The sequence below is a fragment of the Neopelma chrysocephalum genome, unplaced genomic scaffold (assembly GCF_003984885.1).
Source record: "Neopelma chrysocephalum unplaced genomic scaffold, ASM398488v2 Primary Assembly neopelma1_80b, whole genome shotgun sequence".
Classification (NCBI taxonomy): domain Eukaryota; kingdom Metazoa; phylum Chordata; class Aves; order Passeriformes; family Pipridae; genus Neopelma; species Neopelma chrysocephalum.
The window spans coordinates 11,851,614-11,875,690 of record NW_020897742.1 but is presented as its reverse complement, the minus strand read 5'-3'; the positions used below and the strand labels follow the sequence as shown (position 1 = coordinate 11,875,690).

Genomic DNA, 24,077 nt, shown 5'->3' with positions numbered 1-24,077 from the left:
ATAGGATTTTTCAATTACAGATTAGAAGCTTGCACTTGACACTAACTTACAGCAGAAGGAAGGGGCAGAGATGAGAAAAGGATAGAGGGAATGTCGTGTATTTGTAAAGAAAAGAAACATGTTCCACGTACACTGAACACAAATGGGACAGTGTGCTCTGTTGTTAGCCAGAAAACAGACAAAAGTTGCATGGAATGCAAGAAAGAAGAGCCTGTTGGAGATACTTGTTCATCTGACAACTGCACAGGCAAGGGGAAAACTTGAGACAAGAATTACTCCTAAAATGAAGCTGTGGGTTTCTCTACACAGACTTGCCACACACTGGTGTTCCCCAGGGCTCAGTGTTGCGGCCAACCCTGTTTACTATCTTTATCAATGAACTGGATGAGGGGACTGGGTGCACCCTCAGTTTACAGATCACACCAGTTGGGTAGGAGTGTTGATCTACTGGAGGGTAGGAAGGCTCTGCAGAGGGTTCTGGACAGGCTGGATCAATGGGCCAAGGCCAATTTTATAAGGTTCAATGAGAAGTTCCAGGTCTTGCTCTTGGGTCACAACAACCCCATGCAGCACTACAGGCTGGGAGAACAGTGACTGGAAATCTGCCTGGCAGAAAAAGACCTGGGGATGCTGGTTGACAGCCAGCTGAACATTAGCCAGAGTGTGTCCAGGTGGCGAAGAAGGCCAATGGTATCCTGGCCTGTATCAGAAATAGTCTGGCCAGCAGGACTAGGGAGGTGATCATCCCCCTGAACTTGGCATTGGCGGGGCTGCACCTGGAATCCAGTGTCCTGTTCTGGACCCCTCATTAAAAGAAAGACATTGAGGTGCTGGAGCGTGTCTAGAGAAGGGCAATAGAGCTGGTGAAGGATCTGGAGCACAAGTCTTATGGGGAGAGGCTGAGTGATCTGGGGTTGTTTATTCAGGAGAAAAGGAGGCTCAAAGAAGACCATATCACTCTCTACAGCTGCCTGAAAGGAAGGTGTAGTGAGGTGGGGGTCAGCCTCTTCTCCCAAGTAACAAGTGATAGGATGAGAGGAAATGGCCTCAAGTTGCACTAGGGAAGGTTTATATTGGATATTAGGAAAATTCTTGTTGTCAAACATTGGAACAGACTGCTCAGGGAAGTGGTGGAGTCATCATCGCTGGAGGTATTTGAAAGATGTATCGTGGTATAGTGGTGGGCTTGGTAGTGCTGGGTTAACGGCTTGTCTTGATGATCTTAGAGGTCTTTTCCAACCTAAAGGATTCTGTGATTCTATTTTATAAGGGAAGCACTGCTTGAACTAGTAAGGATGGAAAATGGTTTCTCCTTATTTTAGGACTAAGGTTTCCAAGCATGCTTATTAAATATCATTAAAGGGCACTTTTTTGCTTTCAGGAACAAGAGCCAGAATAGATGATTTAGGTAAAATACACAGATTACTGGCCTCTAGTGAGAGCGGTGGGAGAAACTGAGCTAAACATCAAGTTCCCTGTCACTAAAGTTGATTTAACAACCTGATTTTCACGATGCTGAGTTCAGTCAGTTATATATAATTTTCTGATGCTAGTTGTTCACTTCAACTGAGTATAGCCATGCTAATTATAACCTCACTGTACTTTTGCTCTCCATAGGGCTCCTACTTTGCAATGGGCCACATTTTAATTAAAGAGAATGTTTTCTTCTGTACCACTGCTATGCATCCAGACCTGCTTGCAAAGGTTTCCTCCAGTCCAGCTGCATTCATACATAGCAAATGGGTGCAAAGGGGTAAAGTAGCTGCAGCTCTAATATGATTGAAAGTAAAACTTCATCCTCTCTTGCTCACAAGCTGCCCTCTTTTTTACTTCAACTTTCAGAGCATTGTGAACACTGAAATTAATAATATTTGCTGCCTCTGCTTTTTTCCTTTTTTCTAAAATCATGTTGTAATAAAATTGAGACTTCTCTAGATGCCTCCACAAAAATCATCAGATGATGAGAGATACTTACACTTATTAACAAAACTTTTTTTTTTTAATGGCCAGTCTTCGCTAACAAAGATTTTGGGAAAGGTCTTTTACCTTTCCAGCCTGCGCAATGGAGTTTTTAGGTGAGACACAGCCTGCGCTGAACTGAGCCCACCCTTTAATCCTAAGGTTCATCTGCCAGGGCCAAGCGAGTTTGGACAATGGCAGTGAGGTCCTCAGGACGTAGGTTTGTTTAGAGTGACCTTCTCATAGATGGATGGCCTTACAGGGCTGACGAGCTCCATCTGCCCGGGGGAGTATCCCTGACCGGGAATCAAACCTGGGCCACGGCGGTGAGAGCGCCTCATCCTAACCACTAGACCACCAGGGGTCCCCAACAAAACTAATGTAAGAATATGAAAATGCCTTTTTCCTTAGTCCTCAAGTTTTCACTGAAAGAAATTTGCACTTGATATTTTCCTTACTTGGATTGGGCTTTTGGGCATAGATCTAACAGGACAGATTAAAAGTTAATTATCACCTTGTGATACTCAAAACTAAGGTGCTGTCATGAAGAATGTGTATGGGACCTTAACAGAAATAATGTGTCCTTTTTTCTTCTATTCCAAGGTAGCAGAAAAAATAATACTACAGACAACAAGAAAAAGATTCTTATTAACATTTAATTGGAAGATTTTGCACATTTGATAGAAATTTGAGAAACTTATTTTCTGTTTGTATCTTAACTCAAAATTACCTGATTTAATTTATGTGAATGGTAATCTACATTTATGTAAATCAAAATCATGAGAAAAGATTTAATACACTAAAAAGCTAAAATGCTGTAGGCAAATCCCCGCTGCACACAAAAGTCTCTTACTCTAACTGTATAGTTTTGTGCGTCAGGTAAAAAATATTGGTCAAAGGTGGTCTTGAAGGTTTCTACAGTGTCAAAAAGTTCAGCACTGAGCTGCTCAATGAGCACACAAAAATCAGTTCAACTAACCCAGATGTCACTGGCTTAGGTGACATGGTTATAATTTTCACCCCTGCAGCAAAAATTTTTGAGTGGAAAAACTACTGCCTTCCTGCAAATTTTCTGGTTTTATTTTGGCAATTTTGCCACTTTCCTTAAAATATAGAGGCAGTTACATATAGCCCCACTATAAAATGTGTATTCCTGTTTTAATTAGGTTCATTTCAGAATTTGGCATCTCTGGAGGACACACAAGAGCAACCACTGAGACATGGGACACCCTTGTCTTGGCAAGACAGCAGCAGGATCTAATCCTGCCCTTTCCCAGTACTGCTAGTCCATCCTTGGCTATGGATGCTGCCAGTGCATTGTGTGTCTTTATAACATTAAAGCAAAATTCTCCTGAGAGCAACTTGTAAGACACTGTACATATTTTTCATCAGAATACAAGATGTGCATGATTCAGTATCCATGCCCTTTTCAAATCCCAAGTTCCCACCAGTCCCAGCAGAGGCACTATCACTGTGCCAAGATGATGCCAAGAACACACAAAAAGTGGTTGACTGAAGAAAATGGCCAAAAATCAGCACAGGAAATACAGTTTTAACAGTTACCAACTGAAAAAGACCTCTGCAGTCTCTGCTTTCCAACAGAGTAAGTCACTGTCAGCTTTGTTTGCTTTTTAAACATCAAATACAAAGACTGCTTTGTAAACATGAAGACCTCAGATGTGTGTGACCACTGTGAAGAAAAAAGAATTTAAGGCATATGAGCTTCTTGTTCATATATTAAGAGTTTTCTTGAGAGACTTCAATGACCAGGTATGAGCAATGCCTATTACTATTACTATTATTATTATTATTATTATTATTGTTGTTGTTGTTGTTGTTGTTAAGTGTGTATATGATTACCAAGAGGTTGTGACCTTTTCTTCCAGGCACCAAGTTTTCCACACAGACATACTTCTTGTCAAAGAGCCTTTCTAGTGCACTGTGAGCATGAAGGCAAGAATATACATCACTTACTGCCTTGACCCAAACCTTTGAAGTCTTACTTTGCTTTGTTTGGCTCAGAGCACTACTTAGAAATGTTTCTCAAAAAAAAGTGTCCTTTTACTAAGAATAGTTAAACTAAGAAACTGGGTTCAAAGTATGAATTGTTTCCAAGGAACACCAGTTTTGACTGAAAAAGGAATTTAAGAGGTGGAGACTCAAACTTCCTCAGCAAAGAGTGAACCAGGAGTGGGGAGACTGAGGAGGAGAGACAGAGGAGGAAGTAAATAGCACTGAAATGGAGAACCAGAGCTGGGACAGGTTGGAAGTGAGACAGAAGGGATAAACCTGAGCTGGGACAGGTTGGAAATGATAAAGAAGGGATAAACCTGATCATCATCTGGAATTTAGGATACTCAGCATTATTCTTCTACTATGACAGCAAGAACCTCTGAATCCAGCTCATAGACAGACCTGGGCCACAGGCCATACACAACCTACCCCAATATCCCTGTTCTCTGCCGCATCAACACCAGTAAATAAAATTCACCAAGGAACATTCACTTACTGTGAGGGCAACATACACAGCCTGTCCACACAATTCTCTGGACAACTCTCTTTCCTCCAAAATAGAGCGGCTGCATCCAAGAAGCTGCTGATGTCTCCTGTCCTTAGTCTCAGCTACCATGTGTCCATGTCTAGCAATTGCCTGAGACACAGATAGTTTTGGCCCCAAGCAAAAAATGCAGTGGAAAACCCCTCTGTGTTAACAATTTAACAATATGAAAAATATTAAAATCTGTGGATTGGAAAATAACAATATCTCTGTATCTGTGGACAGAATTTTTTGTTTGCTAGTACAGATGTAGCCTAGGTCCTTATTTACAGCCTGGCTGAAAACATACCTGCCATTTCTAGTTTAAAAGGAAAAAAAAAGGAAAGGAGAATGGGAAAGGAAACAGGAAAGGAAGAAAAAGGAAGGAGAAAAGAAGAGCTCAGAAAAGCAATCTGAAAAACAAATCAACACAAAATCTGTGTAAAAAATACACTCAGGCAGTGGAGCCTGTATGTACTCTCAGATGAAAAAGAGCTCATCTCAAACTACTGTGAGGAACACAAATATCTAGCTACTAGCCTTGTAAAAACAAAAATCCTGAAATTTTGCAATTCTGGGTAAAACAAAATACCTCTCCTTTCAGTGTAAACAACATTATTATTTGGATTCAAATCTGAGAGACATGACATGAGGAGAAAAAACAACTTTGGGTCTAGTGAAAAAAAAAGTTAACTCTTTACTTTGCAATAGATCTCTATCAACACCTAACACTGCAAATCTCCAAGTGCTGGAAGCTGGAACCTCATACAATACTGCTGAGAGGCAGCTCTGCCACCCCAATATTTGACCACTTGGTTCCTGTGGCTTTACAATGGGACTTGTAGCTGCACAACTGGGAATTGATACACATTACAAGAGTGAGTTTTAGTCTAGATTGGTTCTTTGCTCCCCTTCACTTTGTGCTCACACAGATGTTTCCATGAGCTTAGCAGTGGGGGAATACAGGATCCATCAGACCAGCTCAGGAGCGTTTCCTCCCATGTCAGCATCGATGTAAATCACTCTTGGTGAGTTCAGGCAGCCACACCCCTCTCAACAGTGCCCTTGTGGAGGCAGCTGCACATATAACTCTGGCAATGTTAGCCTACATTTGTGGTGCTGTCACCGGTACATTTGTAGAAACATTAATAAGAGTAACCAGAAGTTCCAGAAGACCTTTGGGAGGTACCACAATACAAATAAAAATAATATTTTGATTTCTCTCTTGCTCAATTTCTCACTTCTGGATTCTAATATCAGTGCTGAAATAGGATATTATCACAGGCCAGAACTGGTACTATGGGAAATTAGTTTAATGAGTAATTCAAGACACGTCCTGCTTTTAGAATCCCCCCCTCCAAAAGTGGATTGCAGCCCCAAGTTGCCCTCCTCTTGCCACACTCACAGCAAACATAAGGACACAGCTCAGGTTTGGTAAATTTTGGCCCTATTCTCCAAGAGGGCAGTTTCTTACTACTTGTAGTGCCTTTGCAGCACAGCTCACAGCTAATTACTGCTTCATCAGGTTTCCAAAATGTTCCCTATCCATCTTACCCATTCTTTTTGCCAGCTATCATCAGGAGCTTTACATATTTGAGAGTGTAATCTTCCTTTGCTTATTATTTGTTTTTATTATTATTGTACTATTATAATCTCATTATAGTGTTTTCTAGTTTCAATTATTGTATTTAATTTTTTTCTGAGTCACTGTAATTGCTTTTAGTTTTTAATAATGTTTAAAATTTGCACTCTCTGAAGCACACATTATCATTCCCATGATAAAATGCAGTTAAAAGGTTGCCAACAATCTTGGTTTGCTCTAGTCTTCAACTGATCTTTTTGCCATGGACCCTGCCTTGCCAATGCCTCCAGCCTACAAAGGTAGATTCACTTTTAAAGAACAGGCTAATCAGAATATAAGAACTCATAGGAAAACTGGTCTTCATATTTGTGTGGAAGAGAAATATTTCACAAAATCCTTAAAGCATAGGAACATTACAAAGTTATTCTGCAATCCATCCCACTATGGGAGTTACTGGTTTTCCAGTCCGGGTGTGACTGGTAAAATGATAATTTTTCGACAAGACTCTGAACTTTTGTGACTGAATGACCATTAAGCTTACCCATAATCACATCAATGAAGCGTAATAAAGTAACTCACCTCTGACAGAAAATAAGACATTCTAATTTCCCAATTATTTCTCTCAAATGTGAGATTAAGTGTATATCCACCAACCAAGTACACATCTCCAACAAAATTAATAAGATCTGAAAATCAATCCTGAAATGTTTTCCTGTACAGGAATCCTGTAACCTCTGAGGAATCAGAACAGCTTTACTTGGTTGTATGATTTGTCCATGTGAAATGTTTGCAGAAGTGTTGATTCAGATTCTAATGATGCAGTTATTTAGTTAACAGAGATATCTTTTTATCACAACACATTAAATTAATGTACATGTTTCTGATTTACCAGGACTGATGTTTTCCTAGAAACAGAACTAAATGCAATGATATTGTAATACGTTTAACAAATGAGGGGTTCTGTTTTTAAAATAATCTTGAACCTGAATTCATAAACAATTGGCAACAATCTGAGCCCTTATCTATAAACATTATTTAAAGATGTGCACAAGACCCCCTGTAACAATGACATAATTTTAATCTGCAATGGGAAAAATATTGCACTATTCTGCTCAGGAAACACTTTTCAATGTTTTGAGAAATGTGTCTCAGCACTTAATCCCATGCAAATCCCATTCATCATACACATCATAAGCATGTAATATTTGCAAACTTTTAAAATTTAACTTTGGATTCAGCAGTTAGGACAGAGTACATGCATTTACTCTTGTGTAAAACTAGGTTAGAAAACTTTTTGAGTATTTTGTGATACAGGATCACTGGAAGTGGGGAAAGATGGCTCTAGTGGATGGGTGTACTTCTCATCAAGGCACAGCTTGACATCCTGTTAATCCTCACAGCACTTCTGATTCATTCAGACTTGCTGCTATGAAATTGCTCTTTAGCTTGTTCATCTGCATAACAAGTGATCTCTGATCGCTTCAGAGACAGAAAGATCCATCCATGATAATATCAAGATAAAAGTTAAAAGCTTTGATGTTACAAACAGCTGGGAAGAAGATAATAATTTAAGTGTAATTTTCAGGAGAATATGCAGGCTACATTGTACAGGTAACAGGGTGTGATGAAGAAATCATTTCAGCCTGCTCCTGAAGCCCTTAATTACCAGAAAAGCAACTCACCACATACAGTTCATTGTTTCCCAAAGAGCTGGAAAGGATCATTAAATCATATAGTTAATCACCATGTCTCCACAGACATCTACATCTTACACAAAACTCCAGTCAACTTGGTTGTCTAAATCATGACCTTTTAAAGAAGCACTTATCCACATGTATGTCGTGGTCATACTGGCAGCAGCATCTATATCGTGGCCACTAGAACACCAATGCCCTGAAAAAATTTTCACAGTAAGAATGAAAAAAAATTTCTGTACTTGAAATACAGTGAGGAAAAAGGGAATTCAGAATTTTTAAAATTTAGTGCTACAGCTAATATCTAGTTTTATATTTAGGAAAATTGTCAAACAGCAATTAGCCATAAAGGTAATCAGTGCATGCACCCAGCTACGCAAGAAAATAAAAAAAGTGGCCCATCTAAAGATCTTTACATCTATCTGAAGTGCATTATCAAGATATTTGAATAAGTACTTTGAAAATTCCCATAAACTGCAGTCAGAAAGTCTAAGAAGCCTGGTGTTCAAAAGGGTTATCATTTGACTCGGTATTGTAGTGCATGTCTCATGAATATTCTAGAAATACACCTCTCACTCAACAGGCCTGGCCTCTTAAACTGAAAGGAACAACCCAAAACTCCTCAGGTATGACAGATATGAGACAGAACAGATCTGAGTGGGAGCTGTTCAGAGATGAAGAATCTGCCGCAGGAAATGGGTGTTCCATTTCCATCCAGCCATTCCCATCACCATTTTCACTATAGCAAAAAAAATCCCTTATCTGCAGTTGTCTTGTTCTGCTTTTCTCAGAGAAATTGAAGAACCTTGTATTTGATGATGGAGTGATGCTTATCTGGTTCAGCTAAAATACACCTCTGTTTCTGAAAAGCCAAAGATCAAACTGACTCTGACTGTAAGGCATTTTACCCAGATCTTAAGGGGGGTTTTTCCCTCTTTTCTGCATGCCTATGTGCTTTTCCAAGGTCACTTAAAAAAGACAAGCAAGAAAACTGTCATGTACTGACATAAAGAACACCACTGGTAATGCTGAAACACTCTTCCTGTTCACTAGTCCTCTATTTAAATATCATATCAAGAAGTGAGCCCTTCAACTCCCAGCACGACCCTGAAACATCCCGTGTCCAGCCCCACAGAATAGAAAGAGTTAAAAATTTCCAAGAAGATATTCTTTGCTATTCTAGTTTCGTGACCATTTTTTCTTGGTCCCAATTGGCCATTTCATTTTTCCCCAAACTAAAATAATTTTGTTGAAAGCTGTCCAGCTTTGTGGACACAAATGAGATTAATTTAGACAACTGTACACTTTATTCATGGTATTCCAATTGTTCATTTCAGATATAAGTTTTAGAAGATTTTTCTTTCATATTTAATTCCAATTTAGGGCTAAATAGGGCTGAACCTGGTTCCACTTGTTGCACAGCCATTCTAAAAGCAGCCCTATTTCACTGCCACCACAATAACTGTTTGAGATGTCTTTCAACCAGTGTGTAACCCATTAAATCTGTTAAAATGGAGTGATGGTTTTAAAAACATCTACATCAAGTCAGACAGCTTGCAGCACTCTATACACATTTGGCTGAAATTAACTGAAACCTTGAAGAAAATTCTGCATCCCTGAAAGTGTTCAAGGCCAGGTTGGATGGAGCTCTGAGCAACCTGCTCTAGTGAAAGGTGTTCCTGCCCATGCCAGGGTTGGAGCTAGAGGACCTTTAAGGTCCCTTCCAACCCAAACCATTCTATGATTCTATGACAAGACCTACAGTCATAAAAACATGTGAAAACCCATTACAGAGTCCAGACTTGTAACTCCTTACTAACAAAAAAAGAGGAGACAGAATTCAGTTTTTATATCACATGAAACTAATTTGTTACTGGAGTAATCCTGATTGTTACTTTGAATACTGATATAATATTGGTGCACTTATAGAGTTTTCATAAAATCATAGAATGTTTTGGTTTGGAAGGAGCTTTAAAGATCATCTAGTTCAACCCCCTGCCAGCAACACAACAACAAAGAACCCGTACCTTCATTTCTGCTGCAAAATTAGCTTACTCTTGGTACTTAAATGCCATCCTATTCACATGGCTTGAGACAAAATTCAAGAGTGAATGTGCTGTGCACACATTCAAATGCCAGGAGGAAGTAGAGAGGAATGAAACACCAAAATATTTTTACTGCAAGCTAAACCTCCCAGGTTCTCCTGGAATGCTCAGTGTTAAGCTAACATCAGATTCCTTGAAGGGGAAAAGAAATATTTATGGTACAGTATTTATACCTTAGTTCAAAAGCTCCAACAGGAAGGCAACAAAATTTAAGTTAAAAAACAACACAGTTTTGTAGGAAGCCATATGTCTCCTATAATGCCAAGCAAAGATGTCAGTGACAGTTAAGGATGCTCTGCATTTTACTGTTGAGAGTAATTTGTCAATAACTTGCATGACACGATGCTAAAAGATTTTTGCAGAGGAATCAGCCAAGCATTACAGAATGTCAAATAGCTAAGAATCTATTAGCCAAAAAAATTACATTAATCAAGTGTAAGTATAGTGAATAACAACCGAGGAAGTGTTTCTTACATGATTAAAAAAGAAGACAAAAATAAAAATTAAGATAAGTTATAAAGAAAAAATTAGAAGATCAAAAACAAAGGCAGCAAAATTAGAGAGACAATAATAAAAAAGACCTACAGGGAGCTGCAAAACATTAGGCATGAAAATCAGAAAAATATCTAATTTAGTGATAAAGCTGCCAAACTTAAAATAAAAAGGATGAAAATAATTACCAACAATGGAGAAGATTTGAGTTATTGACTATGCTGAGTAATGAAAGGTCCTAAGGAAAAGGAAAACAGAAAACATTAGCAAATGTATCTGATGATCTGTGATATTCTTGAATTACAACTCAACAAAATAAAAATTATAAAATAGCATAGGATATCTTCCACAAGGACTTAAATGATAGAGTTTCAAAAGAAGAAAGAAGACCACAGCTTCCCCACACATAAATTAGCTGAGTAAAGAAGTCAGAGACGAGCTCTAGCAGATAACAATGAATGCAACCAACTATTACTTGCAATGTTTTCCAACATTACAAGAGTAATATCTTCATGGCTAGAAGGTTGATATTTTGAAGATGTCCACCTTAAGGCCAAAATCTGCCTTCCAATATGAAGGTGAATCTCACGACAATTAAAAGGACAAGCAATCAAATCTATCTCAGTTTACCCTTTCCTAAATTTTAATTCAAATAACAAGAAATACAACCAAAACCAAAAAATCATAGATTCATAAAATGGTTTAGGTTGGAAGGATTCTTCAAAGATTCCTGCCATGGACAGGAACATCTTTCACTAGATCAGATTGTTCAAAGCCCTACCCAATCTAATTTTGAACACTTCTAATGATGGGCCATTCGCCACTTATTCTCCAGTGTCTCACTATTCTCATTGTAAACAAATTCTTCCTTACGTCCAATCCAAACCTATCCTCTTTCAGTTTAAAACCAATGCCCCTTTCTCTGTTACTACAGGCCCTGGTAACAAGTGTTTCTTTGTCTTTTTTTCTAAGTCCTGTTTATATGTTGACTGATGTATGGTGCAACCCATTTCTTTTCAAGTTAACACAAGAAATGGAAAGACAATTATATTGAAGGTATACAATATGCCTCCCGTGTAAAAAAAAGCAAAATAAAATACTACTGTCTCCTTCAAAAACATATTCTCTGCCTATGCAGGCTGGTGCACCTTCATTTGCGTTTTGACTTCATAGTTATGAAGGAGCACGGGAGGATCCCCCACAGAGCCAGTCTTTCTGAAGTGGTAGAAAGTATCTGAAGGGTTCCTGTCAAATGTGATGTCCCACCTAAAGAAGCTGTCTCTTTTGGATGATACCAAGACACTCGTGCTTGCACACAAAGAAGTAAATAACTTAAGCACCATCCAACAGCCTACCTCTTACTGGACATCAAAGTATCCTGTGCCTTTGAGGAGCACCATTTGTCACCACTGTATCCAAAATCCAAAATGTTTCCTTATCAGATAGGTTATCTCGGTCCCTGTAGCAACAATGATATTCAAAATGCTGCTAAAGAATCTGAAAAGAAAAACCTACAAACTGGGATTTTACTGTGTACCACCACCATCAGTATATCAAGGTTTGAGCGATGATTTGCATTTCTCTAGATCAACAGCTTTCCTTAATTAGTAGCTCCATTCCCATCAGTTTCTCTAAAGCATTTTTAAAAGTGACTACCACTAAATAGTTATCAACTGATTTTCTTAAATACTTAACACAGCAGGACTTCAATGAAATAAGCATCATAAATTTTTCATACCAAAGGAAAAGTATTTTGCTTATGCTATGGCAGTTCTCTATAATTTTCTGAAGTGCATTTAATGTTACAAACTGAAGTAAAGGTGACTGCCTCATTGCCACCCTGCAGCCCAGGAGAAGAGTTCAGAGTAAATTCCAAGTAACCTGAATGCCAGCAGTTTCTTCAGCACGTGAAAACCAAACGGGCTTCTCCGTTCCTATCTTTGAGTATTTGAGCTTTGACTTTTTCACTCTCCATAAACCACTCCAGAAGTACAGCCTAGGCATAACACTTACTGAGTCACTTGAACAATTTATCCAGTTTTAAAATGTTTTGAAAACCTCACTACGTTTTTCAGCATGTCACCTTGAAACTGGTTTCACAGAAGGAAGGTTCATTTCTTAAACAGAAGACAAGATCAGCAATCATGCAGGAATGTCATTGTATCACCATCAGTGAGTAGGAAGTTTACCACCTGGACTCAAGCTCCCCCGTTTGGCACATGTGCCTGCAAGACACAGGGTCCTCAGCACTGCAGGAGATAAATAATATAATAATAATAATGGCCAGTCTTCTCGAACGAAGATTTTGGGAAAGGTCTTTTACCTTTCAAACCTGCGCAATGGAGTTTTTAGGTGAGACACAGCATGCGCTGAACTGAGCCCACCCTTTAATCCTAAGGTTCATCTGCCAGGGCCAAGCAAGCTTGGACAATGGCAGTGAGGTCCTCAGGACGTAGGTTTGTTTAGAGTGACCTTCTCATAGATGGATGGCCTCACAGGGCTAACGAGCTCCATCTGCCCGGGGGACTGGGAATCGAACCTGGGTCGCAGCGGTGAGAGTCCTGCATGCTAACCACTAGGCCTGCAACTCCTTCCAGGAAGAGCAGGGGGAGGTAGAGGTCAGCCTCCTCACTGCCTCTGCTGTGTTTGGCAGTCTGGAACATATAGAGCACTTGTTGCTAAGTAAAATACTTCAATTGTGCATGGCTCCAGAAGATGACACTCCACTTTGTGAGGTATAATTAATTCCACAAAAGGCTAAGTCGCATTCTTAGAAAGCAGGCTGTGCCTTTCCAGCTATACCCCAGAAGACCATGCCATATAAACATGTTCAGAAGAATCACAGGCAAAAGAGGCTTTTATTTTCTGTATTAGCTAGCAAAAAGTGTACTTCTATGCTTTAAGATTTTTCTATTTCTGAAGCACTTTATAAAAGCACTCACTACTTTCCTCTGAGCTAAGCAAATATTACCAGCAGTAACCACTAGCAAATACCAACTCACCACTGGGTCAGGAAAATGATTTAAGAGCAAATAAAAGCCCTCAAAGCTGGAAGATAAGTCTTCAGTAAAAATAAAATAGATACTTTACTGTTTGGATGGTTAAATGAACAATACCTGCCACCAGACTAATTTGGACAGATATTAATAAAATTAATCTCCTGCTAAAGGGGAGGCTTATAATACAGTGCATTTGTTTACTGTGTCTTATAAGTATTACAGTTTCCATAGAAACAAGAGAGAGAGAAAATTTTAGCACTGGGCAACAAATTCTAATGACTTTTTGTAAAGAATCATTATATATATATTTAGTGCAAATACATCATCAAGACTCATCCTCAGGTATATGAAGCATGGATCACTAGTCCTAAAGCAGAGGTGCTCATGATTGTACATGATTTCCAAGTCTTTATGGCAACAAAAAGAAAGGACACATCCTTTAACACATGGTATTAACAGTTCATGCCATGCTGATCCTTCCTCTTCAGGCTTTTCAATTTTGTATTGCTTCCTCTGACTGCCCTCCAAATGAGAATGGGAGCAAAAAGCAGTGAAGCATTTTCAATATATAATTCCCTTTCCCTGAAGCTTATGTGGTATCTTATCCCTTACATTTGCAATCACCTGCAGCTTAACCATGATGTAATTTCTTATGCCTTGTGGGCTGATTTCTGTGACTCACGATTTCCAAATATATTTGTGAAGGTGGTTCATGAATTAAACTTCTGTCAGCTGAAGCCTCCAGCATTGTTCTGCCCATGTTCAGTATGGAGGCTTCTGGCTCACAAGAAGTTTTAATGGCACAGTACAGAGGATCTGTCCTCAGTTTATAAAGGACATTCAAGAAGCCATTACATAAGGTAAGAAAAACTGCAAATGCCCCCATGGCTTTTTGTCATCCCATAGTTATTCTTTGGTAAGTTTAGGTTTCCTATATATACACCACTGAAAATCTTCAGATGATTCATCCCGAGGGCTTGCTGTCAGATGAGCACAGTTATGAGTTATGCTTCTCGTAGTTTCTCTGGTACTATACTCTTACCCCTCACTTCTTCCCTGATTTTAAGCTGTGTCTAGATAAGACCTGGGGGACTCTGGGACAGCAGCTTTGGCCAACTACTAATTCACACTTCCTCACTTCAGTATTTAATTACCTAAGTCTAGCAAATCAACAGATTTTAATAAAATTAATGCAATCTACAGGTGACAACATGCATATAATCTTGTACAATGACTTTCACAGAGGTATACTGAAATATTAGCCTCCCTTATGGTGAAACATCTTCATCTTCTCTGCTCCTTCCCTGCCCCAATAATCTTTGCCTCAAGAAGATAAACTATTAGGACAGTTTTTGCTGTTTCTAGGCTCTTCCTCTGGTTTTCCCTGCTCAACAGCATCACTCCTCTTGCCTGGCAGACTGAGAGAGATTCTCTGGAGATACAGTTTGTGCCTTACCCAGTGCAGAGTCATACTGAGATGAATAAACCTCATGCATGGAAGCATTTGCTACCATTTAATCTCAAGTGCAGAGGGTGCAGCACTGCCTCTGGAAATATATTTCTACAATAAGCACCACTAACTGCTTTGGGGATCATATGCAGTATTGGTGCAGAAATGTTTGCTATTTCCCGTCATGACAGAAAAGAGACAAGTGGTTAAATTACAGCCTGTTGTGCATGACTGTAGACATTAGCAGCTGTTATTTACAGCTCCTATTATGTTATAGTATCCCAAAAGGCAGGAGAACTGCGTCATACAGCATTATTACAAATAAAATCATTCCAGCAACGTAAAACCATTTTAACCATAGAGAATATCACTGTAGGTTATCTTTAAATGGAAAGCATGAACAGCTCAGATGTTTTGATAACAAAATGTATGTTTTAGTACTCCCACCCCATCAGCTAACACAAGAAGAAATAGGAAGGACAAGAAAAATTGCACATTAATAAAGCCAGTTGAAAGAAAAAAGGTATGTCTGGAAGAAGTCTCCACCAGTACGTCAGTGGAAATGGGATGTCCTTTTCTGGAAAATGAACAACTAGAATGAAAGAGAGCTCCGATGGTTTTAATCGTGGAAATGCTTGTATGCTACATATTTTTTAATCTGTTATTCTATCCTAGGAAGTTAAATGCTAGTACAAAACACGAGGCAGACTACTCCAAATTAAGGAGCATGCCTTAGAGCAGGCAAACATTGTTCAGGTATCTTATGAAAATAAAAGTTATCTAACACAGTGAGCATCTTAGATACAGAACCCAATTCCCCATACTCTCCCACTCTTCTAGTAAAAAGGGCCAGTGGAGGAGTGGGTGGGGGTGTATGGAAAAGGACAAAGCAAACAACAGTTTCTTAAAACATATTTGGTTTTAGAATTTAGCAATGTGAATTCTAGTCCTTATTTTTTCTAACTTACATACTTTTTGCAAGAAAACTTTTATGACAAATTCTATTATTCCCAAAACCCCAAAAAAAAAATGTTTTGCTCTTCAAAACCTTGAAGAGCTCCCACCAAATTCCAGTTGCAATACAAATGACGTGAATCTGGAATAAAGGATTGGTGGTCACTTCCAATGCTGTTCCGTTGCTTCCTCCTCTCAGGACTAAGTGCCTTCCCAGATCAAGAACTGACATCTTTTTAGGATAACAATCTACTTAAATAGTTGAATTGCAATTTAAGGACAAAAGGAATATAATTCACACGTTGAAAAAATGATAGCAAATAAAACATATCTATTGCTTCTATACTTTACACAACTGACTTACGTATGATTAATGCATACCAGCCAAGGGATCTGTCCTTGCTTCCAAGATGCCTCAAAGTAGCTGGAGAGGCAAGACACTACTGAAGCAAGAAATGAAGATACTTTTCTGTAGGCACTTCTGAGACCTTTAAAAGGTAAGGGAATAAATTCTTTTGGCCCATAGTCAAATTCCTCTAGTGGTAATGAAATATCAGTGTGGCCTACTGTACTCACATAAAAAATTAATTCAGGAGTCCTCCAGCATTATAGCTATATTCCTGAGATCTATAAGAATTCCCTGTGCTCCTCACCATTGACTTATAGCTGTTCTAGAAAAACATACCAACATTCTACTTTACTCACTTTATGAGTAGAAATGTCTAACTTTTGATTTGTCTGCTCAATTCCACACTCTTTAACTCTACCCACACACTGCACTGTGTTGGCCAAGACATATATTTTGGCAGTGGACTTCAAAACTATGTTCCTCCACAAGAGAGTGCCCGTGTACAGTACACACACACACAAAGCTCCCCAGTCCATGTGATTTACATACAGCCTGGGCAACCATCTGTTTCACAAATAGCTGAAAGCCCTAAAAAATAAAAATCCCAAACTGTGGCATATAGGAAGCAGTCATTCTACATACGCTTTCATTTAGCAAGACTTCGTCTCATTACTAATAAGATCAATTATCAGAGCTGCCTGCAGTTTCTGCTGATGATGATGCACAGTTCTCTCTTCCTTCAGCAGCTGAGCTATATGCATTGGAATGCTCTATGAAACATTTCAGAAATAAAGGTCAAGTAAGCTTTCTTGAAAGGGATGCTGTTTTTTGGAGAGAATTTCCTTCCTACATACCTTTAGCTTCCAGGACTCATATGATGTTAGGCAAAGAGACTGCAAACACACATGCTCACGTCTGCCTCTAGAATTAAGCTTCATCAAGTTAGAGCGCCTTCTTCAGTCCCTGCTCCCCTCACACATACGAGGGTGAGACTGTTGTGAAAGTGCTATTTTACAGCTAACAGTATACATCCAGTCCCGAGAGCACAGGTGTTAGGCAGCACTTGCCCTTCAGGGGAGCACGTTTTATCGATCTTGGAACATTTAATGTGACATCTAAGCATCAGTGAAGTCTCTTGCTCAGTTTTTTTGTTTTTAAGACTACATAGTTTTGGGTGAGGCACAACTGTGACTTTTCATAACAGTAATAAGAGGATAAAAAGCATCTCTTGGGAGGAACCAGTTGTAGTGCAGGACCTTGAACTCCAAAAAGGATTTTGTACTATGCTTGCAACCAACCAGGACACCGTGCAAAGACTGAAGCACCAACACGTTGTGCTGTGATCATGCTTTTTTACACCATAAGCAGAATGGCACAGAGATCTGCACTAGCTAGAGCCTTAAAACATTTTTATGCTCTCACATATCCAGAGTCTTCTAGCCTGTCCAATTATTTTAAGCGGACTAACATGTGTTGATTAGCTTTATAGCTGGAAGTCTTGATACTGAAGTCTGAGGTCCTATTGATCTTGAGATCATAGACCTGACCCCTTTGAAGTACGAGTCTACCCCAAACTGTCTATATTTTTGAACACCTAGAGACCAGATTTTAGTGGATCGAGATGGACAATCTTAGGCAGGTACAGATCCAATAAGACAAGGCAGTCTCCTGGCTGGTTTGAGACTGCAAGTGCATAGTTCCTTATTCTAGATAGATCTAGCAGTACTAAGTCTAAAATGGCCATAGGGTATTACCTCACACCCTTTCATCAGTTTATCCTTGCACGGTTCAGTTCAGTTCTCCCTTCTTCATCCTTTACTAGTGATTCCCAACAAGTCTACAGAGTCATGGTAACAGGTATTGTTTATAACAGCTCCAATGACAAGTCTTATTTTTGAATTTTCAGAAGTTGGTATCAAATCCCTATCCAAGTAGAAGCAAAACAACCTTAATGCCAAGGTACAAGAACTTCCAGATTAACTAGAAGATTAAGAAAATACTTATTCTTCCTTTATTTTCACCCTTCTAATTCCCATTTCCATGGAAACTGGGTGGAAAGTACCATCAGGCAGCCTGCAGCTGAACATCTGAATGAAAATGCTCATGTTGAACTCAGCAAGCAGACAGCAGGTGAAATCTGCAGGAACTGTCTAAAAATCTATAGCTACATCTTGAAAGCAAAAGGACAATCTCAGTTTCAGCAAAGAACTTCTAAAGAGGATGATACTAACCCTAGTGAATATTCTTGCATTGCAGCAGCTGATAATCTGACTTCGTCTTTGGAACATAGGAATAAATTTCTTTATCACAATGGCACAAGACAAAAATTCATCACAATTAATTAAGTACTTCAAAGTATTTGGATGGAAGATAATATGCTAAGTTATTTTTGTAACAGTACTTTGGCTTCTGAACATTATCCTGTAATTCCTTCTGTGAAGTCAAACTGGCTGCTGTACAGTTCATACACACGCATTGTCTGGATGGCTTTTCCCATAAACATCCATTGCATTTCAATAAATATATATATATATATATGTATATATATATTAACTAACTAGCACTAGTAACATATTTGCTAGCTATAAACCACTTGGTTTTGAGCACCAATTCACCTTTTATTTTAAAAGCTAGTAAGGCAATACTGTTGTAGATACAGTGAAAGGGGAAAAAAAAAGCAATGTTGACTTCTTTATCCAATTTAGTAAAGTTTAGTGCAGGAATTCTATTTAATACCATCTTAGATTTTTCTTCTGTTCAATATTTGCTCTTCGAGCAACAGGAAGAAAAGCAAACAAGCAAAGGATGAAACATTCCCATCTTGGGCTCTAGTTTACCCAATGAAGAGATTGGTTATTATTAAACTCCTGCTTTTGTATATAAAGCAATTACCACTCTCTAAAGCAGATATTATTCATTCTTTGCAGAAAGTAGAACATTGGTCACACTTTTTTCAGTGTAATTTTAGCCAATGCAGTGGACAAAAGAGGATGATTATAATGAAAGATTTAACATCTTGTGCAAGATCAATATCAGTACATAAGAGCTGATCTGAAAATGGACGATGAATAAACTTGAGACAGCAGAAATATCTTTTCTTTTTTTTTTTTTTAAAGAGTGTTGCTCAAAGTGTTGCTCAAAGAGCTATTTATCAGAATAAAGTCAGTATGATCAGTGCAGGTGCTCTTTATTGTACCTATGTTCTCCTTCACAATGAGAGGGGAAATTCATGCTTAAACTTCAAAGAAAGAATCAGCCCAAGAAGCTGCTAACAACTGTTGATTCATTCCTTCCTTTGGGATCTTCAGTGGAAAAAATGAATCCAAATTTGCAGTCCACAACATATCAAATTCACAGCTACAACAGAAAAAATAGTACAGAAGCTTTTCGTGCAATTTGGAAACTAATAATTGTGTATCAAGAGCACCACAGAGGCAGACAAAGCACACAGCTATCAGCATCTTAGCAGTGCAAGAGTGTCCATTTAACAGCTGTAGCAATGGTAAAAATCACACCAAGCGCCTTCTATTAATGAGTCCCATTGATAACTCACGTTTTACTGCACCAAGTATATTTGTGCTCACCTTGAGGATCCTTTATTGTGCTAGATCACGATACAAGGAGCCCTGGGATAAATAAAAATCAAACTCCAAATAATTCACTTATCTGCTCTAAGACTGCTTAAACACAGCATACACAAAAGCATAAGCTTTCAGATCTATTTCCCCTTTTTATTTGCATGAAATTTTCTACATCTAAACAACCCACGTGTACTGCCTGAAGAGTTCTATTTCAAGCAAGACTGGAAATAAAAATAAATTTAAAAAATACATAAATTTAAATAAAAAGCAACACACAGCAGCGTACATTCGCTTCTCTGTTTCAAATCTGCATTTTAACCCCTCAATTTTTTGTTTAGGAATGCCAAAACATTGCATTTAATGGCTATCTTCATTTTGAGGGTACAAACCAAGTGTAGTGCTTATACTGTGTGAACAGCTCTCTAAGGCTGGTGGGAGCAGGGAAGGACAGCCTCAGCATCTGCCTAATCTTTACAGAAGTGACCATGCAGAAATGAGAGGGACTTCTGATTTCGCTGAAGATTTCCCATTAACAGGGGATGGATCATTGCTGGGAAATATTTGTAAAGGGAATATGAGCCAGCTGCATATGTACACAGAGGGTGGTGGATGTCCATCAGAAGGGTTGGGTTATTTCTCCCAGCTGGAGCTGGAGAGAAAGAGGGTTATAATTCAAGAAAATAAGGAAGCTGCTCCCTACCAGGTCATTCACACTGTTTCCCCTTACGATCTTGTTACTAATGCCTGTACAGAGCATGTAACTGCTTTTCTTCCAATTAACTTTATAACTGCTAATGCATCCCAGTTGTTGCTGGCTGATTCAGATCCAAGACATGGAAAAAAACTTAGCAGGGACATCAATAAAATTCTTACAGTATGATTATGGCATATAAGATAGAAGTGCAGAATAAATGTGTCTGGTCTGAGATCTTTTGTCTCTTGAGGCACAGATTATGTGATAAATTCAGGTTCTAGATACTAGCTAACATGATAATGAGCACATATTATGCAAGTGCATGCTATATGAACTTTTAATTTAGTAATGAAAATATGATTAATGGAAAGCCACAAATAAATTAACACTTAAGAAATGAAACATCACTGTCTATTAGCAAAGTTTAATGCAAGCAGCCAACTAGCAGTATTCAGTGTTATATTTAGAGAATGAAATTCCGTAAATGCCTTACATGTTTGAAAATTAATCATTCTTTAACCTTTGAAATACCTAATCTTGTTAAATATGTACCTTCTTCCAAAATTGCATTGCTGGGGAATGGCTGAATTACATTTTTTATGCTCCCTTTTAAAAGTTTCTGCAGGAGATATTTTTATCGCTTAGTTATAAGCACTGAGAATAAAAGTTCATAGTAGGAGTACTAACAAATCATCACCATGGGAAGGAGATCATTGCTGCCATGTACCCTTCTTTCCATGCATAGTTCTTTTCTCCAGTTTACAAATACAGAATATCAATACCACGAAGTGTGGTTACTTCAGTGTCCTACACAGTGTAGGAAAGGACAGTGATATGCACAATTTTCTAGAGTACAGGCAATCCAGGGACATGTTACTTTTAAGATTAAATGCATATATTCCCCAAGAATCAAACTGAGGCTAGGTCTGAAGGGCAGTCAGATGAAAGAACGGCCTGGCAGCACTGGTCCTGCTGTTCCCAAGGGCTCGTTTCTTTTTCTGAGGTGCAGCTCCAGTGCAACAGCATGAAAGAGGCTGGTCATGAAGGCACTCTTGAATGAAGAGCCAAAGACCACCAAGCTGGCTACACTGGAAGTGCTGAATGGATATAAATAAGTGGAGAAACTACTACTGCACCTCTCCCTTTCACCCATCTGTACTCCCTACAGCATCCGTGTTCTTCCCTAACAGTTTTGTCAGTCTCGTTATATGATTCTTCCCCTCTTTCTTCTCCCATCCCCCCTGCAGTCCATCTCTCTTTATCCTTCTCTCATCATTAGGAACAACACCCAAGTCTGTATATTGTTCAGTTCCTCCAAATGTCAACAGCTGAATGCAAACAGACCTACAGCTCGCAATCAGGCAATTTTTCTAGGCTCATTTACTGAGAATGGAGCTGGACAAGATTATGTCTGATGTATACATTTGAATGCAAATAGTACATTCCACATTTACCCATATTTAATGAATTTCTTCTTAGTTTGAACTAGTTGATTCAGACGTAATCAAACAAGACAAAGGGTCATTTATCTCTAACAGACTCAATGAATCAAACACAAATTGAGTCATTTTTTTCCTGCAAAAAGGAGTTTAAAAATCCCCCATGGCCTGTCTAAACTCTCCTTCTCCTTCTCTTTGCCAAGTATTTAAACACTGTAAAATGGGGGAAGTGGGGAAAATGGAACACAGACATCACTTACTTTGCTCCTGCTGGCAACTCCCCACTATACAGTAGGTAGGCATAAAAATACTTCCTGCTGCAGTCACACAGCAGCAGTAGAACTTACAACTATTTTCACACATAAGTGTGCTTGAGTTGTCCAGCAGTTGTTATCTACGTAAACCTGATAGATTTCCTCTTCAAAGAGCTTAGTTCAAAGTTTTCAAAAACAAATTTTACATTAGGAAGAGCCTTTTTTTTTTTTATGCCCAAATGAAGGCACTTTTGAAGGTGACTGAGATTTTAGATACGTGGCTTTCTTGATATTGGTTATAAAGGCATATTATACCCTCTCTAGATAAATGGTCAGTCTTACTGCCCATACCCAGACCATTACTTCATGCAACACTGGCTTTGATATCTACGTGATACACTTATGTATAAGTTGAGAAGAGTTTGGTTGTCAATGGAATCTGGATCAAGTTCTTATATTACAAATAAAAGAATCAAAATAATTGGAACAGGATACTAGCAAAGGAGCACACAGACTGGGCTGAGATCATTATACCAAGTCCAGTTTTCAGGAAATCTTGAAATTATTACGAAGGCCAAAGTCTGTCTGCAGACTAATTATGAACTTACGAATTCTTGCTAGAAGGGGTATATTATTAACTGTCTTACTGCAGTATTTCTATTGTGTTCACAGATAAAATGGAAATCAGATTTCAAATTTCATTTGAGCATTTGCAGGTAACCACAAGTCCCTCTACAGTTCAACATAGTTCTCAAGTTCTCTCTGTAATTACCCTTAGTGCAAACTGTGCCTGAAATACAAATAATAGCAAGCCAAGGAGCAAACCAGTTTATTTTAATGGTAGCTACAGGGGGAAGAGGGGATGTAGCCTTAAGAGATGCAAGCAATCATATATATTCTATTAAGAAGATATCAAACAAACCCCTATATTTTTCCTCCTACTTCTCTGAAATTAGTCTGTCAAGTCATACTCACAGTTGCATAGACAGTCACTTTAACTCAATTTATAATATTATTGAAAGGATTTTAAAACTTATTTTAAAGAAATTGTTTTTTTCCTGTCATAAAAGAATGTAAAATTAAATCATAACTTTCTTCTCATCCAATATCATTCTCATCAATTGATTTGTTCTGGTCACAAACACATTACTCTCAGTTTCCTCCTGCAAACAACTCTAAGTTTCCTCCGGCATCGTTCGTGATACTCATTCTGTCTACTCCTTTAGTCTACTACTCCAGTCTACTCCTCCCCTCTGAAAAATAAGCATAGAGCAAGCATTTATCTGCAGTAAGAGCTATGTGGGACTTCATGCTTGGCACCTTTGTGAATCAAGAGGACCAGACTGCAGACTTCAGTATTAAATCTCCTTTCTTGACAAAGTCGTAACTTTATAATTAACAATACAGAAATGCTTCAGAAGTTCATACAAATACCTTTATAAGCAAGACCTGATAGCAACCTCAACAACTGCAACAGCTCCAGAAAATTAACAGAATACACAAATTCTTCACATGAAAGCAGGTAATATAAACAAAACATCCAAGTAATCACTCCCTATAAGATAACTTCAGTGGCCATAAATAGCAAAAAAGACTTCTCAATATAATCCAATTTGTGTTTGCATTTCTCCAAATCATACCACAATGTTAATTCATTAAGAAAAAAGTTTACCTGTATTCCTGTCAGGTAAAATGCAGCAATGCTTCTGCAGTATGCCAGGCAGAACCTGTGGCAACAAAGAAACGGGCGTTAGTGTACATATATATTTTAACATCATATGAAGAAGAGCCAATGATTGCTGGAACACTGCATTTGCTGCATCTGATCAAGCTTTGTGCTTTCAAACTCCATCAAATTAGCTATCGTGATGTAAATATGAACCCCACTCATTAGGAACTGCAAACGGAGAAGAATCTTATAAAATTAGCTGCTTACTACCTGCCTGTAAAGTTAGTTTCACTTTCTCCCATTGACTACAATATCAAAAG

General features: G+C 38.5%; 1 protein-coding gene and 1 long non-coding RNA gene across 10 annotated transcripts in view; one reads left to right on the top strand and one right to left on the bottom strand.

Moving 5' to 3' along the window:
• DLGAP2 (DLG associated protein 2) overlaps window positions 1–24,077 on the bottom strand; it is a 402,991-nt gene that overhangs the window by 360,729 nt on the left and 18,185 nt on the right. For all 8 annotated transcript variants that reach the window (XM_027690133.1, XM_027690134.1, XM_027690136.1 and 5 more), the window contains one exon: window positions 23,761–23,815. In XM_027690133.1, the coding sequence (XP_027545934.1) occupies window positions 23,761–23,815 (55 nt within the window). Of the gene's footprint in view, window positions 1–23,760; window positions 23,816–24,077 lie in introns of those variants that run through there.
• Window positions 14,077–19,199, top strand: LOC113970828. Of its 2 annotated transcripts, none has more exons than XR_003535350.1 (3): window positions 14,077–14,227; window positions 16,182–16,268; window positions 19,089–19,199. It is a non-coding gene; the product is annotated as an uncharacterized LOC113970828 (long non-coding RNA). The 2 variants fall into 2 exon arrangements; XR_003535349.1 differs by having other exon boundaries at window positions 19,048–19,199.